This window comes from Papaver somniferum, chromosome 2, assembly GCF_003573695.1.
Source record: "Papaver somniferum cultivar HN1 chromosome 2, ASM357369v1, whole genome shotgun sequence".
Lineage (NCBI taxonomy): Eukaryota > Viridiplantae > Streptophyta > Magnoliopsida > Ranunculales > Papaveraceae > Papaver > Papaver somniferum.
The window spans coordinates 115858359-115881891 of NC_039359.1; the positions used below are offsets into that span (position 1 = coordinate 115858359).

At 35.9% G+C, this 23533-nt stretch overlaps 1 protein-coding gene and 1 pseudogene across 1 annotated transcript; one reads left to right on the forward strand and one right to left on the reverse strand.

Moving 5' to 3' along the window:
* The first annotated feature begins 689 nt into the window (after positions 1-689).
* On the forward strand, positions 690-15712 carry LOC113348895 (annotated as a pseudogene).
* A 4683-nt stretch (positions 15713-20395) lies between these two features.
* LOC113351800 lies at positions 20396-21385 on the reverse strand. Its single transcript, XM_026595732.1, has one exon. It carries the CDS (start codon positions 21383-21385, stop codon positions 20396-20398), a length of 990 nt encoding a protein of 329 aa, XP_026451517.1.
* Positions 21386-23533: the final 2148 nt, after the last annotated feature.

The following is a 23533-nucleotide window of genomic DNA, read 5'->3' on the forward strand; positions in this document are numbered from 1 at the left end:
ACGGTGGTTGTGTTCTAATTATGTATAATTCGATATGATATGAGTAATAATGATTGACGAATTAATTCCGCTAGGTCATTAATGATATTTTAGTTAATCTCAGGTTAGCTTCAACTATTTATTTATTACTTTAAATCATAAATTATACCAACGTTTATCACAATTGTTTTGGTTTGAGAGCTTGTTTGGATACACATATTAAAATAACTTTTCGACTTCTAGAAGTCAAAAAACAAAAAGTTAGTTTGGGTGTAAAATTTCGGAACGACTTCTAAAAACAAAAAGTAAACTTTTTGGATACACATTCAGAAGTTGCTTTTTAACTTCTGGAAGCAAAAAAGTCAGAAATTAGTTTGGGTATACGATTTCAGAATGATTTTTAGAAGTAAAAAAACTTATTTTTAGTGAAACAAAATACTTTTACTTCTGATTTCTGTTCCTCACTTCCGATTCAGATATCAAAACGTAGTATAGTTTTGTTTTTGACTTCTACTTCTAGTATCTGCACGCGTCACTAGCTTGTGCTCAACCTCAGGAGGACATCTGAGATCAACGGACGTACCGTATTAGTGCCCGTGCCAAACTTTTTCAGATTTGTAAAGGGTAATTCCGTAAATGGCGAGATTCACAAATCCCGACAATCCCCTAAACTCTCTCTCTATCTCTTCTGTCAATTAAATGACGACGAAGTCGTAAGCAGTCCTCAGTTTCTCACTTTCGGATTTGGAAAAAAAAAGAGAGAGTTAAAGACTTAAAGAGTAGTAGTAGTTCCGTCAAAATTAAACCTTTCTTCTTCCCGATTTCATCTCTTCCGGTAACGAGACCGCAAACCAAAACGGAAAACCTTCCTTTTCTTCTTCTTTTTCTTCTTCTTCTTCTCGATGTTGTTACTTTAAAGAACTAGTTTTGAAATTTGCGTTTACTGTTAGCAAAAATGGCGCAAAAAGTTCAACAACAGCTTCGAGAAGTTGGATCCAAGCTTGAAAATCCTCCTACTGTTAAAGATGCTTTGATTGAGCTGCTAGAGGTTGGTTCTTTTGAGACTTCTCCTCTCATTTTCTTTTCTACTTCGAGGTCCTCAAATTCACTGTCAATCTTTGAGAATTGAGATACAGTTCTTTTTAGCTTCGTTTGGTGTTAATTTTGGGTGTTCTACTTTATTATGAGTGTTTTGGGTGGTAAATTTGTTGTTTTTAGGGCGAGTTTGTGGATTTAGGTTAAGCTAGGGTTCATTTGAGTGTGAAAACCTAGTTTTATGGGAACAAAGAAATTTCTTAGGGAACTTATTTAAAGAGTTTCTAGGTGCTTTTGGAGTAAGAGTAGAGTGTTTGAAGTGAGAAATTCAAGGTTATTTCTTTATTCAGAGTGTTTTGGGTGTGAAATTTGTTGGTCTTAGGATTTAGGTTAAGCTAGGGTTCATTTGAGTGTGAAAACCTAGTTTTATGGGAACATAGAAATTTTGTAGGGAACTTATTTGGGGAGTTTTTAGGTGATTTTGGAGTAATAGAAGAGTGTTTGAAGTGAAAAATTCAAGGTTATTTCTTTGTTACAGAGCGTTTTGGGTGTTAAATTTGTTGGTCTTAGGTCGAGCTTATGGATTTAGGTTAAGCTAGGGTTTACTTGAGTGTGAAAACCTAGTTTTATGGGGAAAAAAAATCTTAGGTTACTTATTTGAAGAGTTTTTAGGTGCTTTTGGAGTAACAGTAGAGTGTTTGAAAGTAAGCTAGGGTTTACTTAGAATTCTGAGAAATAGGGATGGATGAGAATTGACTCACCAGAACTGAACCGTTGTCTGATTACTGCTACTCCTATTCTTAAAAGTTGAGCAGTGATGATCTCAAGCATAAATGAACACTTTTTGCTGCGGATTCTGAATAGTGTATTAACTAATGATAAAGTGTTGAAAGTAAGTATATATAGATCTTTACTTCGATAGGATAGAAAAGAAACAGAGAGATCCAAGAATGTGCCAACTTCACTGTTCAAAGGGTTCCATATCATTAATAGATGTACGAGTGCTCACCAGGATATTTTACATTTGCGCCTGTTCTTCAGAAGTAGAGGATTATTACTTAGTACAATCTGATACTTTCAAATTCTATTCAAGGTGGAATCATACCCCATGTGAAAATTTTAATATGAAGATGTTCTCAAGTTAACCAAATCTGATATATGTATAGCAACCTATTTCTAATTTGTTTATTTCAGCTATATTATTCTTCATCCCTGGGTATCTCTGAACCCATCTAATAACCAATTGTCTTAAAAGATTTTTAGTCAAGGCATAAGGGAATTCTTATTTAAAACTCTCACCTCTGCGGTTTTCTAGTTTGAGGTCATTTGTGTACACTTTCTCTGGCCAAAAGTAATCCTACTTCTGTTTGATACATCACTAACTATCTGGGCTGGTTTTTAAAGAAAGCAATCTTATGCTGATGTATTTGCTAAGTGGGTGTAGATTCAGAGTCTCACATATGCACCCACTATTCTGTAAAAATTCATAGGTTCTGATAGGTTTGGCCTTCCTAATATGCAGTCTCTTTTGTTTGTTAGGTTTATGTGTCCCCTTCTTCTTGTTTCCTCTTTGTTTTCTAATAAATTGCTCATTAGGAGTTCATTCAAGAAAAGAAGAAGAAACACTACCTAGATTATTTATGAGTTGACTGCTACTTTCATTTATAGGCCAGTTAAAATTGATGTTTACCGTCTCTTTTTAATTACCTTATTTACGGTGGCATATCCATTTTCTTGTTATTTGCATGATAGCTTATGCATGATTGTACTTTTTTCTTGTATAGCAAGCTGTAGTTTGCCTTTCTAAGCTGGATCAGTCTCCCTCGGCATTGGTATTAGATTCGATGCAGCCTTGTCTTAATGCAATGGTGAAGTCAGAACTACTGAAGCATCAAGATGGGGATGTGAAGCTTCTTGTGGCGACCTGCCTTTGTGAGATAACTCGAATTACCGCTCCGGAAGCTCCTTACAGTGATGATATTTTAAGGGTAAAAGAGATAGTTATGATTTATTATTTTCTTTCACATCTCTTATACCATGCTGATCAGGGTAGTTGTACTGCAGGATATATTCATCTTAATTGTAGGCACCTTTCATGGATTAAGTGATACCAGTGGTCCATCTTTTGGAAGGAGAGTTGTTATTTTGGAGACTCTCGCAAAATATAGATCATGCGTTGTGATGTTAGATCTCGAATGTGACGATCTAGTGAATGAAATGTTCAGTACATTTTTTGCTGTTGCAAGGTACTTGTACTATTGTCCTTTCACGCCTCGCTCGTGCAAGATTTTCTTCTCTTGATAAACTTTTTTAACTAAGACAACTACCTCCTGACATGTTTGTTATTTAGCCTCAAAATCGAGCAGAAATATACATAAGCTTTATGTTGGTAGCAAATAAGGTTCAGTTTTTCTTTTGTTGTGGTATTGTGTTGGTGAGGATTCTTCATGAGAAAAAAGATTTACAAGCTTAGATGAGAAGGTTCCCAGATGCTATAGAGACTGCATGCTCAATTTGAGTTGAAGGAACAAAATAGTTTGTGTAAGAGATTTGCAAGATGTTCACCTTTGAAGGCAATGATTTCTTTACTGGATAATTATGGAATCATGCTTGAAAATAATTAATTAATGAGCTTCTGGTCATTACATACTAATATGTTTCAATTGTGCTTAGCTAAACTTGAGTTGGAACATGTTTTAGGAAGAAGTTCCTGCCTTCCCTTTATTGCTTACCTACCTTTTTGGTTTCGGCACCCAAATGACACTTGCAAATCTATTATCACGTGTAAATTGGTTTTCTTGTAGTTTTGTGAAATATGATGGTTATACACATAGTTTTCCCACCCTCAGCTATATTCTTTTAGCTTGTGGTACTGAAAGAACTCTTCAAAGATAACACTACTTTCTCTGTTTAGAAGTGAACCATGAGTAATGATTTTGGAGCAGAAGGGAAATTATTTTTCCTATTCTCTTCCTCCAACCGATTAACATTTGATTATGTAGACTTCTTCACTATTCTTATGGGTATTCTCACATGTGCAGTGATGATCATTCAGAAAGTGTTTTAACATCAATGCAAACGATCATGGTACTTCTTTTGGATGAGAGTGAAGATATTCCAGAGAATCTGTTAATTATCTTATTATCGGTTCTAGGTCGAGGGAATAGTGTAAGTTTCTTTATGTGTTGTCTGCCCTCGTTCAGTGCTTTTATCTGAAGTGTATTTCTTCAAAGTTGTATTTGTTGTGATCTCTTGTACAATGTTCTGTTTCTCATGATTTAACACCTTCACAGAGTTGAGTTTACTTTCTTTTGTAATTTCTGACAATAGGATGTTTCTACGGCTGCACGGAGGGTCGGTATGAAAGTAATAGAGCTTTGTGCAGTAAAACTTGAACCTTGCATTAAACAACTGCTGGTACCATTAATGTCTGGAGATGGAACTTCTTCAACCAGTAAATTTTGATTATCACGAAGTTATCTATGACATTTATCGCTGTGCTCCTCAAATACTCTCTGGGATCCCCGCATCTAACAGAGAACTTTGGTACACTCACCCACTGTGTATAACATTTTTACATAGTTTTTTTCCGAATCATAATTGTTACATAGTTACTTTTCCATAAAGGCTACTTTACCTTGTCTAACAGCTTCCTCGATGTTTTAAAAAATACCAGTTTTTCTTGTATGTTTCAATTTGTTTAATCTTGTAGTTTTACCATGCATTTAGTCTTATATACTTTTTGAAGTAAAATTTGCTTGGGTTTATCACTTTTCTCCACTTGACTTGATGATTAACTTAACGAGCAAGTCCTCTCTACCAAATTTGAACCTACACCCATTCATTTGTTAGATAATCGTTCTAATTATCCCTCCATCTACTTGGGATGAATAAAATGCGACGCTATTTTTAGCTTCTAAAACCTCTAACTTCCAGTTTTGAACTATTGCAGACAGATCAGTTGGCTATTCGTCTAAAAGCGGTGAAGCTACTTGGAGATTTATTTGCTCTGCCTGATTATCCAATCTCTGAAGCATTTCAGCCATTATTCTCTGAGTTTTTGAAAAGGTTGACAGATAAAGTCGTTGAGGTTCGAGTTGCTGTCGTTGAACACATAAAAGGTTGTTTGTTGTCAAATCCAACTCGACCTGAAGCTGATCAAATTATATGTAAGGACAACTATCTGTCTTTTCTTTTCACATGACCTTTGCTATGATGTTATTAACTCCACTCACTTTGTGACTGATGAATGTTCCAGCTTCTCTCTGTGATCGGTTGTTAGACTATGACGAGTGTGTCAGGAAACAGGTTGTTACCGCACTTTGTGACATAGCATGTCATAATTTGAAATCCATTCCAGTTCGAAGTGCAAAACTCGTTGCAGAGCGCCTTCGAGACAAATCCGTATTACCACATCCCCCTCTCTCTTTCAAACTATCTATATAGGCCTCTCTCTGGATGTCTTTAGATCATTTGGTATCGAATTATTGGCTGACTTATATCGTCTGTTTTTAAAATTTCCAGCTGCTCGTCAAAAAGTATACTATGGATAGGCTAGCTGAAATATACAGACTTTATTGCTTTAAGTGTTCAGACGGGTCAATGAACTGCAATGAATATGATTGGATCCCTGCGAAGATAGTGAGATGCTCCTATGACAAAGATTTCAGGTAAGGCACCAATTAGGTCTGCGAGGAATATGATTCAGAAGATTTGTATTGTTTCGGTTTGTGGGATGTGGAGTGTACATATGTTTGTGCTGTTGAAAACATATGTCGAGAGAGGGTAATGTTTTCCATTATGAGTATCGTCCATTGGAGTTTCTCAAATGAGCGAATTTGCATTTTTTTTCTCCTTTTCGTTTCTTTTGTTGGTGTTTCTATAAGAGACGGTCCACTGAAATGAAAATGCAAGACTTAAACCCTGGTTCTGAGCCAGTACACATCTCTCTGCCCTTAGGCTTAAACTCTCCATGTAACGATGTTAACAGATGTAACAAGTGGTGCACTTAGTTCCGTGTTGAAGGTAGAACATTATCGAAACATTTTGTTTGGGTATTGTCTGTATCTGCTAGGTAGAACTGTATCAAAATATTTCGTTCTGGTTTTGTCCATAGCCGCCAACATAGACCTGCTTGACATCCTTCATTTTAACAGGTCAGAAACAATCGAAATGGTTCTGTGTGAATCCTTGTTCCCTGGTGATTTTTCAGTCAGAGATAAGGTGAAAAATTGGGTTAAAGTCTTCTCTGGATTTGACAAATTTGAGGTTAAAGCACTTGAAAAGATTATGGAGCAGAAGCAGAGGTTTGTTTTGAATGCTTGATCTTGACATCATGCACATTGGTGTGACGTATGGAGCTCTCTTTATTTAAGTTTCATGTATTTGATATTTTGTGCACGGATTTTCAGGGGATTTCCTCTTGGATTGCAGGTTACAGCAAGAAATGCAGAAGTATCTGTCCCTCAGACAGATGTATCAGGTTTGAAAAGTTCTGAAAATTGACTTCCGACGTTAAAACCATTTAGCGAAGTCCTGCAATCTGATGTTATAGAAGTGCAGGATGGAGATGCCACTGAGCTTGAAAAGAAAACTTCACCTCTATTTCGGTTCATGTCGCGTGGGTTTATTGATCCTGCAAAAGCTGAGGAGGGATTTAAGGTTCTTGATCAATTACAAGATGCTAATATGTGGAAAACTTTAATGAACCTTACTGATCCTAACACCACCTTTCAGCAATCTTGCTTGTGCCGGGTAACTTGCACTCTGATTTAGGCTTAAAAATCATAATCGTTTCAAGAAGAAAAATTTCTTCTCTTTATAGATAGGATAGTTTGATTTGGGCAAATATTATTTCTGGAAAATTCCTAAGGGCTGCTATTGCCATTATGTGCAGGATGACTTGCTTAGAATATTTGGTGAAGAACACAAGCTTCATGACTTTATGAGTGCCCTCTCAGTGAAGTGTTCTTTTTTACTGTTCAACAAAGAATATGCGAAGGAACTCATATCGGAGGCTACCACACAAATGTCTGCAGGAGATGCGCAACTCACTCACTCACGCATTGATCTACTTGTGGTACAAAATATTTCATTCTTCCTAGTTCCATTAATAATATTTGCACGGTCAGTGGTTCATGAATCCTGGTTTGTGTATTCTTATTTGTTGTACCTGATAGGTGTGCCTCTTTATCCATTAACGAGAATAACCTTTATGTTCCACTTCTCTTCCTCCATGGGAGAGGTAAATTTGTCATTTAGGAGAGTCAAGGTAATCATGTATATTAAGTTTTCATTCAAAAAGATGAAAGGATAGCCGATTACCTAGTTTGTGGTACTGGTCATGCACATAGCCTAGCGTGCTTTTGTCGTGCTTTCTTCTATAGGGGTCGCTTATACCGAATTCCGTGCTTTGTTTTCTCATTTATGTACATGTTGCGCTAAAATTTCATGTTTTGCTGGTTACAAATGAGTAAAATTGGATTTTTATTTTCCTTTTAAATAAGATCTTTTTCCTGACTACTACTGTCGTCAATGTGTTACAGATGGTTGCACGATTCTTTCCGTCACTTCTAAGTGGGACTGAAGAAGACCTTGTAAATCTTCTTAAAGAGGACAATGAAATAATTAAAGAAGGTATTTTGCATGTTTTGGCGAAGGCTGGTGGATCCATCCGGGAACAACTTGCCTTGACTTCTAGGTGGAAGTTTGTTATCTTTGATTCTTATATTTAAAGAGCCAAAAGGTATTTAGGATGCTAATACAATTTTCATGATCACTTGCAGTTCAGTAGACCTCATATTAGAGAGGCTGTGTTTGGAGGGTAGCCGCAGGCAAGCTAAGTATGCTGTGCACGCTCTAGCAGCAATTGCAAAAGATGATGGGCTGATGTCGCTCTCTGTTCTCTACAAGGTTACATTTAGTTCTTCAGGCATTATTTTGCTGTAAGTATTGCCCTGATACTTTTGCGTGCTTATACTTGCATAACTGATGCTGCTTACTGAATCTGCAGAGACTCGTTGATATGCTGGAGGAGAAAACACATTTACCTGCCATATTACAATCCCTTGGATGTATTGCACAGAGTGCAATGCCAGTTTTTGAAACTAGAGAGAAAGAAGTTGTAGGCTTTATTACTAGCAAGATTCTGGAGTGCAGCAGTGTATGCTTCTAAAACATATAATGACTCGCTACCTGTATCGTGCCTTGTCTGCTTACTCTCTAATATCAATTTTTTTTTTTAAATAAATTTATCAAAAGAACTTTTCTGTTTACTCTCTAATTCAATGTAAATATGTTTTCTGTTTCTTCAGGCAGCAGATGCTGTAAATGGATCCCTTTGGGATGAGAGAAGCGAACTTTGTTCACTGAAGGTCAGTTTGAGGGTGTGAGGTTTTGTTGTGTTTGATTGTATCATTCTTTCTATGTTTTGATGTCTGCTTATCCAAAATAATTTAACCTGATAAATCCTTGTTGACTTGGGAACTGCATCTTCTGTTTGTGCATTTCAGATTTATGGTATTAAGACGTTGGTGAAGAGCTACTTGCCTGAGAAGGATGCTCATCTGCGGCTCGGGTTTGATAATCTTTTGGGAATCCTTAAAAATGTTCTTACTATTGGCGAAATTTCTAAAGATATAAAATCAAGGTGCTTATTCTAGCATGGATTATCTTCTAGAACACCGTTGCTTGTTTTATTGTGCTCATTAAATGCTCATACTGAATTTTTATCTATGTTTTTGTTTTGCCTTCCAGTGATGTTGAAAAGGCCCATATGAAGCTTGCTTCGTCAAAAGCGGTTCTGCGCCTGTCCAAGCACTGGGATCACAAAATACCTACTGACATTTTCCACTTAACTATAAGAACATCAGAGGTTGGCATCTGTTATGCTAAATCTTCTTGATAAGAGCCCTGTAGTAATCATCAAACTCTAGCACCACTTGACACTGTAACCAAGTAGCAGGTGTTGTTTAGTTTATACTATTTTTAGTAATTATTTACATTTGATTGTTCCATTTTTCTTCAACTCAGGTTATGTACCCTGAAGCTAAGGGATTGTTCTTGGGGAAGGTGCATCAGTACATCAAAGACCGACTACTGGACCCAAAATATGCTTGTGCCTTTTTATTTGGCATTTCTGGTTGCCAACTTTCAGAGTTTAAAGATGTTAGTATTCTTGTCAGTGTCAATTGCTCCATAATATTTTTCTTTTGCTTGAATGTGCACCAGTTCCTTCGCTATTTGATATGATTTATTCATTGTTTTATTCTGCAGAATAAACACAACTTAACTGAAATTATCCAGATGTGTCACCAAACAAGGGCGCGCCAACTTCCCATCCTATGTGATGCAAGCCCACTCATGACTTATCCAGAATACATTCTTCCGTACTTAGTCCATGCACTTGCGCATCATTCTTCTTGTCCTAATATTGATGAATGCTCAGATGTTGAAGCATTTGAAACCATATACAGGTATCTATCTGTATTTAAACATTTACACTTGGTTGTAAAACACACTCCTCGATGTGGTGTGTCTGCTGAAAAGCATTAGTGGTAGTGTAGCAGTGGTCTAGTGGTACTGATGATGTTACCATAGTATATAATCAATAAATTGAAAGGTTACATGTCGGCTACTCCTAGGAATTTAATTAGCGATCCTTGAGTTCTCAGTCTGTGTGATCAAAAGAGAAAAGATAAAAAGGGTATGTTCAATAAGTTAATAAAGCTCGGTTTGCAGTTAGCTTGTGCATTTGTGCTAGACCTTGTTAACATATGTCTATGCATACATGTGTATATATCCACTAAAAATTAAACGTATTAGGTGTGTGGTTACCCTTTTTGCATCTGCCTCTTGATTATTTCGTTGCTGTTCAGTTGTCAAGATTTATTACCTGGTTGTATGCCTAGATGTATGAATAACACAAGTGACTAACACAACCGTCAGTTTGGGTTTAATGAGTTGTTTCTCATTGATTGCAGAGAATTGCATTTATTTCTTTCTGTGGTGGTGCATGGAGACGAAGATGGGAAATCAGAGGATTCTGTGAAAAAGAAAAAAGAATGTCTTTCTACATTGATTGCTATCTTTGAGAGTATCAAGTGCTCGGAAGATGTACTTGATGTAAAGAAGTCAATTGTAAGTTCTGTATCCATACTTCAGATTCTTCCTCAGTTCGTTATCAGCGGTTCCTAACTTTAGGAGTCTTACCAAAGCTGAAGCTATTTTTATGACTAAATAATTGCAACTCGCAGAATTCTCACGCAATATGTGACCTTGGAGTGTCAATTATCAAACGCCTGTCTCTAAAGCAGGATGCAGTGGCCGAGTCCGTAAAGTCAGTTCCATTACCTGCAGCACTGTACAAATCATGTGAGAAGAAACTGGAGGCTGAGTATCTGGTAAAACTCGGTACCTTACTTTCAGTAGATTTTCCATGTTTGTGTTATAGTATTAGGTCTCAAGTCGAGTGCCTTTGTAGATGCTCAATCTCAATACTCATCCTTGTTTTTTTGGTTATTTTTTGAAAAAAATGAAATTTCGTGTTGGGAGTGTAGGTTTCACCTTATACTTCCCAGCGTTCTAGATGATTTTGCTGCTAAAAATGTGAAATTCTATCAGATGATAGAATCATATGCACATTCAGCCTTCTTTCTTAGACACCTCAAAATCTCTAAGCTCTATTAACAAAATCTCACAACAGCAAGTTCAAATGTTTGTGCATCTTCTGCCAGTAAATTGTATTTTTGTCGAGGATCATCGCTAGTTTAGTCACTAGTTAAAGAAAACCTACCAGTATCAATACTCAGATCACTGAAACAAAGAAAGACGCCTTGCCGAGACTCATATTTTCTTTAGACAAAGATGATGCCGTTGATCCTCCCCATAAAGGGAATTACCCCCGGCCAATGACTTACACCAGTGGCTTGATGCATTCCATCTTCCTTTATCTCTTGTTTTCCATGTTCCTTAATCTCTTGTCTTCCATGTTTCTCTGCTGTACTATAGAATCTCCCCAAATCTACATATCCGAGCTACATTAATCTTAGACTATCCTTCTTTGGGAGCCTTCTGCAATCTACTAATTACTCTCAGTGACGATGAAAGGAATGTGTTATTATTTTTACAGCTTCCCTCGTCCATTCAGGTTGACCATAGAAGTGTCTTGGATGAGGCAATTTATTGTGTAAATTATGTCGTTGTCAAATAGATGATTCTCAATGTTCGTCCCTATTGTGGCTTAATATGAGTTGTTTGAAATTTCTGGAAAGCAGGCCAGTGCATATGCTTCGATAACTTGTTTCCCATACTAATGTTTAACTACAAATTTTTAACTTAAACCTGCTGTTTTTTTTCTTTAGGCTAAAGAAGGGAATACCTGGTTGGCTGGTGACAGTGTGTTTGCTCAATTTGAATCACTCAAGTTGGAACCTGATGAAATGGTATGTTCTATTACACCAGTGATGATTTTGTTCCCTAATATTCCTTCAGGAAATCAACTTCGTTTTCTGGATGTATTTTCCTGCATATATTTATTAACAGTATCTTGACATCCTCAGGGTACAGAAATTAACGAGGGTGAGGATGAACTCGACGCCGTTGACAAAGATGGGAATGAAATATCTTTACGGAAGGTGATGAAAAGTTTGAAATCTAAGGGAACCAGGACCAGGAAAGTAGGGAAGAAGAAGGCTCTAACTGGTGAAACTAAAAAACAAGACCATGGCGATGATATTCTTGGAATGGTAAGAGAAATAAATCTGGATACTTCGGGGAGATCTCTAAATGCGGACTCCGGGAACATTCCAAGTGAAGAAGAGAACGAACAAGTTAATGGTGTCAAAATTCCTGATTCTGGAAAAAGGAAAAGGGGAAAAGTTGGCCAAACGACATCTGTGGCAGCACCGAAACGCAGAATAAATTCTTCTGCTAACAAATCCTCTCGCTCAAGGAGCACTACAAAGGGTTCGAGAAAAGCTTCTGTAGATGATTCACATAACGCGGGCACTCGCTCCTTGCAATATCATACGTCAGATGGGGAGGCTGACTCTGGTTCTGATGATAAAATGCCCGACTTGAAAGAAAAGGTGAAACCGAAGACTTCGGATTTGCTATCATCATGCTTACCATCTAGATTAAGTAGAGGGTTTCCATCAAAACCTAAGGGCAATGGGACCAATAAAGGTTTAAAAAAGGCGGCAGATATTACTGGTGAAACTGATGACGTTGAGATGGATGTAAGCATCTGCACCATCAAATCTGTGAAGGAATCAAATCTTGCAAATGTTTATCCTGTGTGTGGTTGTGGTTATAATATATATATATTTTTTTTTTGCTTCCATATGCGTGCAGAACTCCTATGAGCTGGCAGGAAGAAACACCCCAATTAGCACTGCCAATTCATCCATGAATTCTGACAGGAATCTTAAAAGAAATGTTACAGGGCTTGCCAAGGTTATCCCTTTAATGATGTTCTTTTTGCAGAGGCTCACATTCTATAATTTCCCTTTGTTTTCTTTATCTATTTCCTTTTGCGCCGTTAAATGAAAATGTAGCTTACTCACATTTCTAGAACTTGGGTTTCATCCAAGTTCCTTTCAATTGATTTTGTCATACTCTATTGATTTTTCTTTTTTTCCTCCCTGCAGTGTTCGCTGAAGGATGCAAATATTCAGAGCTCAGAGATGATTGGCTACAGAATAAAAGTTTGGTGGCCGATCGACAAGAAGTAAGTGCTACTTCAGGTTTAGTTACTCGGGTTGTAATACAGAAATAGACAGCTACTGAAAGGAATGGTTGATGTTTAGTGTAAGGTTTACTTATTCGATGATTAAAAACTCTAATTGAACTATAGTATTAGGTTTATCATTGTAATGCAGAAACAGACTACACTTTAAAATGTGTCTTGGTAGGTTGTCTCAACTCCAGTATGATGAAATTGCAGAAATGGTTGCCTTATCATCTGGATTTCTGTGTAGACAATTGTTTCTACCCAAATTCCACCTAAGCAGCACATTGCATTTGCTTGCACTTAACGTAGATATACATTCTTATTAATCACAGGTCAAGGCTATTTTGCCTACCATGGTCACATATCTCTCATGTTTCATGTAGCACATCCACCTGACTAGATCCAGTGTTCTTTTTCCAATGCGTGTTACTTATTGTTTATTCCTTGCACGCTTGCAACAGGTATTATAAAGGTGTGATTCAATCTTACAACGCAAAAAAGAAGAAACACGAGGTAACATGCTCTTCAAACATTGTCATACACTTTTGCAATGTCTGCTCATATTCTGAATGTAAGTTCTCTTACTTGTGCTGTTGAAGATATTGTACGACGACGGAGAGGTGGAAGTACTTCAGTTAGGCCGTGAGCGCTGGGAACTTATATCTGATGGTCAACACCCTAGAAAGGTATCCACATAATGGTTTTACCATATTGTGAACTTAATTACTTGCTGTCCTTGGTTTATGTGATGGTATAGCATAGTTTTGCGAATTTCTGATATTGTGAACTGATCAAACCTGTTTACAGCGGCTAAAGTCATCAAAGAGTCCCCCTTCTAAAGGAATGTAAGTAGTTATGATTTTTAGTTATTTTTTTGGCCTTGTCCATTTTCTATATCTTGTTGAGACTTAAATTAAATGTGAGACGTCTGCTGAGAGGAAATTCATTATAGATGGCTAGCACAAAAAGTATGTACTGTTCGTGTAGAAAATTATGTTCACTTTGTTTTTTAATGGTGTTATAGGTCTGCACAGAAGAGGAAAAGAACACCGACTGATTCTAAACTAAGTATCAAATCCGAGAAGAGGTGCGCAGAAGCTTGTACTCCTGATGCCTTATATTAGGAATCATTCATTTGCTTAATTGTTTTTTTCGAGTGGGATTGCAGATCATCATCTTCTGGGGTGAGGCAAAAGAGAGCGCCAAAAAGAAGTGTGAAGCCCAAAAAGATTATATTACCAGAAAGTAGCATCAGTGGTTCAGATTTCAGTGATGCTGAGGGGAAAGAGAACTCTGACATAACCCCAGAACCTGTTACGACATCAAAATTCAGTGATACAAACTCAGGCAAGATCCTCTGGCCATCTGTTGTTTCTTTTTTTTTGTTTGACAAAAGATGTTGAAGCTTTATTTGTCCTTCATGCATTGGGAAATTTAGAACATTACCTTAATTCATTTCCTTGTTTTCTCTTCTTCTTTTTCTCTATAGGTGATTCTGAAGAGAAACAATCGTTGAAGAATCATTCAGACACTGAAAAATCCGACAAAGAAGAAGACTCGGATTCTGAAGAGAATCATTCACCTGATGGAGATAAGAACCCAATAGATGAACAAGGATCCGATGAAGAGAGAACAGATTCTGAAGACAGAAGTGTTGAAAAATCTCAAAAGAGCTCAACTGAAGTGGAGGAGACAGGCAAAGAAGTGAAATCTGATTCCGAAGTGGACAGTGTGGCACATGAGACACATAAAAGCTCCTCTGAAGCCGAGGATTCTGACAAAGAAGAGAAATCAGACTCTGAAATGGAGGAGGTAGAAGAGACACAGAAGTCAACAGAAGCCGCCAAGGAGCCTGGCAAACAAGAGGAATCAATTTCTGAAGGGACAGGGGTAGAGGGGTCTGTGAAGGGCCCAACAGATGTCAATAAATTTGATGAGGAGAAACCGGAACTTCAAAGTAGGATGGAAGAAGATAGAGAGAATAACCCAACAGATGCAGAAGATTCTGCTGAAGAGGTTAAGCCAGAATCTCAAGATAGTATGGAAGAAGATACAGAGAAGAACCCTACAGATGCAGAAAAATCTGATGAAGAGGAGAGACCAGAATCTCAAAATGGTTTGGACAAAGATACAGAAGAAGGCCCAACAGCTTCAGGACAATCTGGTGAAGGGGAAAAGTCAGATTCTTCCAAGTCCGACAGTGCAAGTTCTGGAGACTCGGACAACGTGCCTCTAGTATTATACTTAACCTTTCTTATTATATACGACGGGTCAAGATCTGTTTACACTCTTCAGGTTTTTACACTAGTTACACCCTCCATGGATATATGATCCAAGTACTGTTTTCTCGATGGGGGCATGATCTTCTCCTTTGTAGATATGACTCACCAGAAAAACTGATTGTTTTGTAACACCTAAACCCATATGACTTGGTGGAGATGGTAAGAGAGCTTATTGCTTCAACCAATATATTACGGGTTCAAGGTGTTTCTGGAGAAATCAGTTTTTGGATCATCTACTGAGAGAGGTTTGACAAGTGTAAAACTGAAAATGGTGACAAATAGATCCTGACCTATGTGCTAAACTATTGCTGAATAAGTTTCTGGAGAATCTAACTTTATCATTTGGCTAATGCAGAGTGTGTGGAAGCGCAAGGCAAGGTAAGCAGGCTAAAGCACCATATTTATTCCCGAGTTATCCATGTGCCGCTGCCCTCGACTTTATTTTGAGATGGTGTTATGTATCTAAACACATGCACAAATAATGGGTCTGTCAGGAACTCAGGAAACCATGTAACATAATTGTTTACTCTCCTTGCGGGCTCAGTTCATTCCTCTCATCTGACTGATTTTTCCACATTAGCTTTCTTATGTTTAGGTTATATATGCTGGATGTAAGCATTTTTTGTAACTAGAGAGGGGATTATATTTGATTAGTCTTGCTTTTCTTGTTTTTTCGCGACTATTACTTCAACAGTTCAGTTGCCAAACAAAGACTCAAATGTCGGTAGGTTTGAAAAACCTGTACTCTTTACAATCTACCCTATTGAACCGACAAAAGCTATAATTCGAAAAATGGATTTCAGCTTGGAAGCTGATTTCTTTGTCCTTAGGAACTCACTACTTTGAAGCCTATGTAAGTGATATTCTCAAATACTAGGTATTGCGCCTGAAATATTCTGTAGAAAGTGAAACTAAAGATTGGTAATGTTATAAAATAGGTAATCAACAAAATAAAAAATGGAAACAGTAAAATTAATCCAAAATAATAAGATCTTACATTAAAAGGATTTATTGTAATCCTACTTATTCTTGAAAGTGGCGTTATATTTTTTTTCCCTTGAAGACAAAAATAATTGAACATACCAAAACTATATCAACTAAACGCCTCATTACCACTATTGCATTTATGGTTCCTGGTGGTAGTATGCATGATAGAGTTCTGAAAAAACTGTCTGCAGCATGGGTTCTGTGACCACTGGTATCACGTACAGATCTAAAACGTCATGTCTTGAGACTTGACAGCCCTACAACTTCTTTACTCCCTTGTAGAAGCCAAGCACCGATTGGATTTCTGTTAATGTAGGGTCTGTTTTGAAGTTTTTATTGGATAAGTGTTTCCCGATTGCACTTAACAATTATAACATAGACACACTTTCCCTCAAATCTCTTGCGTATATATGCCTTAAATCACAAAAAAACCTTCTAAAGCATTCACATAAAAGCCTTCTAAAAGCCAAAAGTATGCCATCAACACAGATGGATTAAAGCAATTACTAAGAAGACATAAGAGAAGCGAGCCGGGTTTAGGAAACAATGTGTACTTTAATAGCTTAAGCATACCCAATTCAAAAATGAATATTAAGAAATTACCTATTTCTGACATAGAACATTACCTATTTCTGTCAATTTTTTTGTTTCCATTTGGATTTAATCTTGTAAAGTTGTTTTTACTGCTCATGAACATAAAGGATCGTTCGTCTTTCCCTGAAAGAATACTACACACGGCAAGCTTACCATACTGGGTATAAGGTTATGCAGCTGTTGTCCTACTAACTACAGATCACAATTATTATAAGCTTAGTTTACCAAACCATGATAATAATGGATGGGATTAAAAATTTTGTGGTTAGTTTTCTCTACATTTATGTCACGCGACAGTAGAATCATGGAAGAAGATGATGACGTCAATACATTACCAGTCTATTGTGCTAAGTCTTGATTCATTACACTTCCATTATGCCATGCACACACATTAACACATTACGATAATGAAAAATCTTTAGCACATCGGAATTAATCAAACAAACAAAAACTCTATAGACACCGTTATCCATATATAGTAACAAAGAATCAATCTACTGCCATGGTAAGAAAGAATCGACAGTAAATAAAGATTTAATTGAAACTATGATAAGATAAATACTAAACTTGGTTCATATTACCTTGGTCTCGATGGAATTTCTTCCTTCTAGATAAACCCAACCATGAATCAACATTAATCTCTATAACAAACAAAACAAAAGAGTTACCTAATCATATTAGGGTTCTGAAATCAGAGAAGTGAGAAAGAGAATCGGGAAAACAAAGACGGGCAGGGATGGAAAATAGTTAGGATTTTAATACCACAAAAATTTACCTGTTCAATTTTTCTTGGAGGGTTGTCCTTTTTGAGTTTTTTATTGATTCATGACAACTAAGTTAAAGTTTTCAACACATGAAATCTTTTTTAGGAAATTTTGCAGAGGATAAGAAAACCATCTACAGTTTGACGAACAAACACCTTGCTAATCACCAAATCATGAAATCGATCCAATATAATACACCGTTTAGAAACTTATAAAACTTGCGTTTTTACATCCATATTTAGCTATAATCTCATGAAGATTAATAGTTCCAAGCAAGTTATTATCAAAGTAACATCTCGGATTCACAACATTCTCTCCAGCAGCCTTAATCCAAGCAAAATCAATCACAACATCAAAACTGTCACATTTTTTTCACAACCCAATCATCTAAATACTCATAATCATTCTTAAAAACACACACTTGAAAATCCCAAAAAAGACTACCTACGTTAAAAATTATATCCTCTTATTTCTTAAGATATCCAAGATGCAACTGTAGTTTCTTAGGATACCTTTGAACCAAACACTCAATTTTATCAATTCCAAAAATAATAAGTACAATGGATAGCTAGATAAGCAAATATACTTTTCACAAAGATTTCCCACTATCATCTGATTCGATCTGATAACCCACACCTATAATATCAAAATCAGTGAAAGGTTAATTCTTGACAAATAAGCAAACATGTAAGACCATGATCATCTAAATACTCATAATCATTCTTAAAAAAACACACTTGAAAATCCAAAAAAAAACTACCTACGTTAAAAATTATATCCTCTTATTTCTTAAAATATCCAAGATGCAGCTGTAGTTTCTTAGGATACCTTTGAACCAAACACTCAATTTTATCAATTCCAAAAATAATAAGTACAATGGATAGCTAGATAAGCAAATATACCTTTCACAAAGATTTCCCACTATCATCTGATTCGATCTGATAACCCACACCTACAATATCAAAATCAGTGAAAGGTTAATTCTTGACAAATAATCAAACATATAAGACCATGATTATGTTAAAATTCAAACAAACTTATATCCAAAAATTAAAAAAGAAAAAAAAAAGATAAAGAGTAAACCTAACATTGAAAAATAATAACACATGATGACAAATCGTATTCGATATAACCAAAGTTCCTACTGAGGAAAAATCGTGTCTGATGAAATCGTACCTGTTAACAAATTAAGAAAACTTATCACGAGACTGGAACTTCGGAGAAAACATGCCGAGTAATTTTTGGTGTCGTGTGAAGATTAGGGATAGGAAACAAAAAGAAATCAGTAAAAGGAAAAACAATAAACATCATTGAAACAATAACAAAAAAGAAAAAAAACTAAAAGAGAGCAGCAACCGGAAAAGTTTTACGGGGACAAATACAAAGAAACAGATGAAGTGAGAACAAAACAACATGGTTAGGAAGAAAAAACGGAGGTTATTAGGGTTCGTTCTGATACATTCTTAGATTTCAAGTGGTGTGGTAAATAGGGAATATTGGTGGTGTGAAATAACAAAAGATTCTTATTGGCTGAAATATACCCCGATGGGGCCAGAAGCTCTCAGAAGAGAGCTTTGTTCAGCTTTTAACCACAACAGAGGAAATTCACCTGAAATCATATTATTAATATTGCTTCCGGCATATTGGTCCCTTGACAGTTTAGTGGATAGGAATTTTGGTGTAGTTGTCTTGTCGTCATTTGTTAGGCTTCTCTTAAATGTAGCCCACACTTTTATTAACCATAGCCTAAAAAGTTTAAGCTAAAATGAAAAAACAAAGTTACCAACCATGTCTTAATCTTTTTATTAATAATTCTACTTCTTCCCCAAAATCAAAATATAAACCCTAACTTTTTCTTTTCAAGATCCAAACTAAGTTATACTCCAATTTATTTTTAATTGTTCTCTCACTATTCTTATAAATTATCCAATTATAAATAATAAATTTTACTTTTTCCCCAAAACAATCTAAACCCAACTTTAAATATTTGGAAAAATAACACATTTTCTCTAAAATGGTGTTATTTTTTCTAAATCATGATTATAGTATATCAATTGAGGTTATATATTCTAATCATTCCTTTAAAAAATTTCCACAACAATATCAATCGAAAACGAAATGAAATCAACTAAGGTTTTGATTCTTTTCCAAAAAATCATTTTTTAAAACTCCATAAACACTATTATTCTATAAAAAAAATTCTAAGATGATGTCCTTTTCTCCCAATCATGATTACCATAGATCTTACATAACTTTAATTATGAAATTTATGTAATTAAATTTATTTTATTTTTTGGCTTAGGGATTTGAAAATTTATTTGGGCTATATAGAAAAATTGTGTTCAATTTTATGGGTTATGTTAATGATTACTCCCTCCATTTCACAAAGACAGTCCGCTTTGACTTTCTCAAAATATTAAGGAGACCATACTATTTTACTTGACTACCTTAGTTACTTACCTATTTTATTTTAATAAAAATGCTAGCAATAAAAACTATCCAAAATTGGTGTGAGAATTTAAAATACGAAATATAAAAGGAAAATTTAAAAAATATTGAATTTAAGAAGTATAAACTATAAGGAATCTAATTTTTAGAGTTAAATGTATATTTCCTTAAAATGAATGAAGGATATATTTGTTTCCTCAATTATACTAATTTCTTTAATATTTTAGATTGGGTCACGTTAAAAATGGATTTATTTAAATATAAAGAATTCAAGGGTATATTAGAGAGTTCATTGAAAAAGTATGACTATAAACAGAAGCTGGACACAATTTTGAAATTGACGAAAAAGGAATAGAGGACGGTCTTTCATAAACAGAGGGAGTATAAGAATCCGTTTGGTTAGATTAATGACTTATTTTATGTGGGTTATAGTAAAAGCATGGGCTATATTTAAGAGAAGCCATTTGTTATACAGAGTATTCATAAATTTTGGTGTAGTTGTCTTGTTGTCATTTGTTATACCGAGTATTCACAAAACTTTTTTTTTTTTTTTTGAAACAAAGAAAACATCTTCATTAGCCGATAATATTACATAACTTCTTGTTAACCTTCCTTTCACCCCTAACAAGATTTTCATAAGGTTTAGGGATGTTACATTCAAAATCAAAGGAAGATTTCCTAGCTCTAGCATCAATAGCTATTACATGAGCTATATTGTTAGCTAGTCTTTTAACATGACTTACTTCAGAAAACATAAAGTTCTTAAGTAGATGCCTTATTTCATCTATATAGCCTTGGTTCATCCAGTGGACTGTTGGCTTGACATCACTGATAGATGTAATTTCATTTTTACAGTCAGATTCAAAGATAACACTGCGGAGATTAAGTTCGTTGGCCCAAAGAACTGCCTGTTTCATTGCCCAACATTCCGCTTGCTCTGGATCTAGTCCTCCATTTGAGTATCTGCCCCTGATGGCTCTTGTTGTTCCTGCATGATCTCTGAGAATTAGACCAATTCCTACATCCTTATTATTATAATCAAATGAAGCATCCATGTTTATTTTGAAGCTGTTAAAAGAAGGCGGGCACCATTCAGGCGGAGTTTCTTCTGTCTGCAATTTAGACTGACTTGAAACCTCCAGCATGCATTGGTTTACCATTTGAGTAATATAGGAACATATAAGCCGACAGTTCAGGACATTGGTATTGAAAACCTTAGCACATCTGTTTTTCCAGATATGCCAAGATGTACACATTAATCTTGAGATCCATAGTTGGTTCTCCTCAAAGTCTGTTTGAGTAGAGGTAAACCAACTCGATATCCAAGATATTATCTCAATGTGCTGTGACTGCATTCCTGATACATTCACATTCATTTCCAACCAGATTCTTTTAGCATGATCACATTCAATTAATAAGTGCTGCAGAGATTCAACTTGTGTTTCACAGAGATTCATAAAACTTTGTAACTTCTTGTAACTAATCCTACATGTAGAGATGTTTGTATAGGTTCGTGGTAACCTCCCATTTGAAACGTATTCCAGTTTCATCCCAAATTCATGCATCTTGCTAGTTGCAACACTAGGCCTTGACTCCCAGGAACCAAATTTTGATACGAAGCCCAAAACCGTAATCCGAAAATAACGGTGTCGCAGTGTATTGATTGTTGGCTCGATTTTACTAAGTTAGGAATCTTCCGGAATTTGTTCTTGAATAAATATCGTAAAGTGAAAACTATAAACAGGAGTCGTAACCCTTTAGTTTAGCATCGCGTGGATTCTGGGAGGTGTGAGGGGAACTCTGAAGTTCTGTATTCAAGTTTGTTTTGTTGTAGTTGGAGTAGGAACTAGGCGCATCGCGGAACGATATTTCTTTTGAGTTCTTGTTAAATTTCCGCGTAGTTTTTATTGTTTTTGATATTAGGTCTTGGGGTGTTTAAGAAGAAGTATCCTAACAACAACAACAACAACAACCTCGACCTTTTCTCAGTTTCTAGAATAAAGAAGAAGAAATTAGACAGCGGCCGGAGACTCGTGATGTATATTCCAGGCGGGATCCTCTTGCGTTTACCTGTATATGCTAAATGAAAATTCAAGTGTGTATGCAAAAACTGGTGCAGGTTTCTTAAACGCAACGATCTGAGTTTGTTATATAGCAACTAAACCATTCTATAGAAGAAAAAACCCAAACACCGTGTCAGTTTGAACTGAAACAGTTAGTGTCACGTCTGAACGCACAAATAATCTTTATTTACTAGCAAAAACGAAGGTACACAGAAGCTATGCTCGTCGCATCTCTTTCAAGCCATCCGTCACTAGCGACGGAACCAGGAATTTGTGCCTGGGTGGGCTAAATTTTTTTTCTTCCATACACCCATATTCAAATAAGCTAAATGTCTCAAAATTATATACAATGAGAAAGACGTTGCGCGCTGCTTCGCTTTTAAGGTTTAGGGATAATTTTTAAATTGCGCAGACAATACACGTATAGTAAAAATTAGTATTATTTTATGAAATTGCGGCCGAAGGCCGCCCGGAATTTTACAATGTTATTTTCTATATATTTGTATGATTTTCATATGGAATCACAAAATTATGAACCGATACATCGTAACACTTTTTCATCAATTTTTTTAATTGTTTGTAAAAAGGAATGAAAATAAAGAGAGGGGAGAAAAACTCTATGTTAACAAATTTTGATACTTGGGCTAATTTTTAGTTTCCACATGGCCAAGTAAACAACATAGGCTAAATAGATTAGATTGGAGAGGGGTTGGAGGTAAGTTCCAACTTCCATCATCGTTGATTCTAACTAGAAATACTGAAAATCTAAAGAAGTCATGTAACAAATGGGCTAACTAGAATTCTTACCTGGGCTAATCAATATTTTTTCGATAATTAGGCCAGTGTAAACAAGTTTTTCCACATTTTTTTTTGGGCGGTGTGTGTGTGTGTGTGTGTGTGTGTGCTGTAGCCTACCTAAGCCACCCCCACCTCCGTCCCTGTCCGTCACTCTCTTCAGCCTCTTCTTAGCAGCAACACTGGCAGGTTGACCGGTTGTCAGCCGTGCAAATATAAATTTGAACTTTCTCACAACTCAAAATAAATAATATAGCAAGGGTAAGAAAGGATCGTTCCCACAGAGAGGATCTAGGTTGTCAAGTTGTTTCGGTTTCTTAAATAAACAAGGGGGATTTCTGATTTTTATGTAAAGGAAAATAAACTAAAAGCAAATAATGAAATAAACAAGCAAATCAATAAGATGAAGATATTGGTCAGGGATTAGTTTTCATTCACAAACATGAATTTGTAACAATAACTAGAATTGAAATTTAATCTCAACTTTTATCAAAAGTTCTAGGATACCTTGATCGCAAGAATATCCCGCTAATTACCTCTTGTCATCAACAAACACATTAAAAGATGCGAAAGTGAATTCTTCCTAGAAATCAACCTAAAGTGTAAAAGCACAATTAAGTTTAACTCGCTAAGAGCACTAAGTTCTATGAAGTAAGACTAATCAATGCAAACGAACGTGTAAAAGCACTAATCCGTTTTAACAAAGGTTATGATCCACATGTGACTACTAGGATGTATCACTACAAGCAATAATCACAATTATGCTACGTGTATTCAAGGTATATCACGTTTACGTATAATAAACCCTAAACTAGCAATAAATATGATTACGAGTTCTACCAATTTGCAACTTGA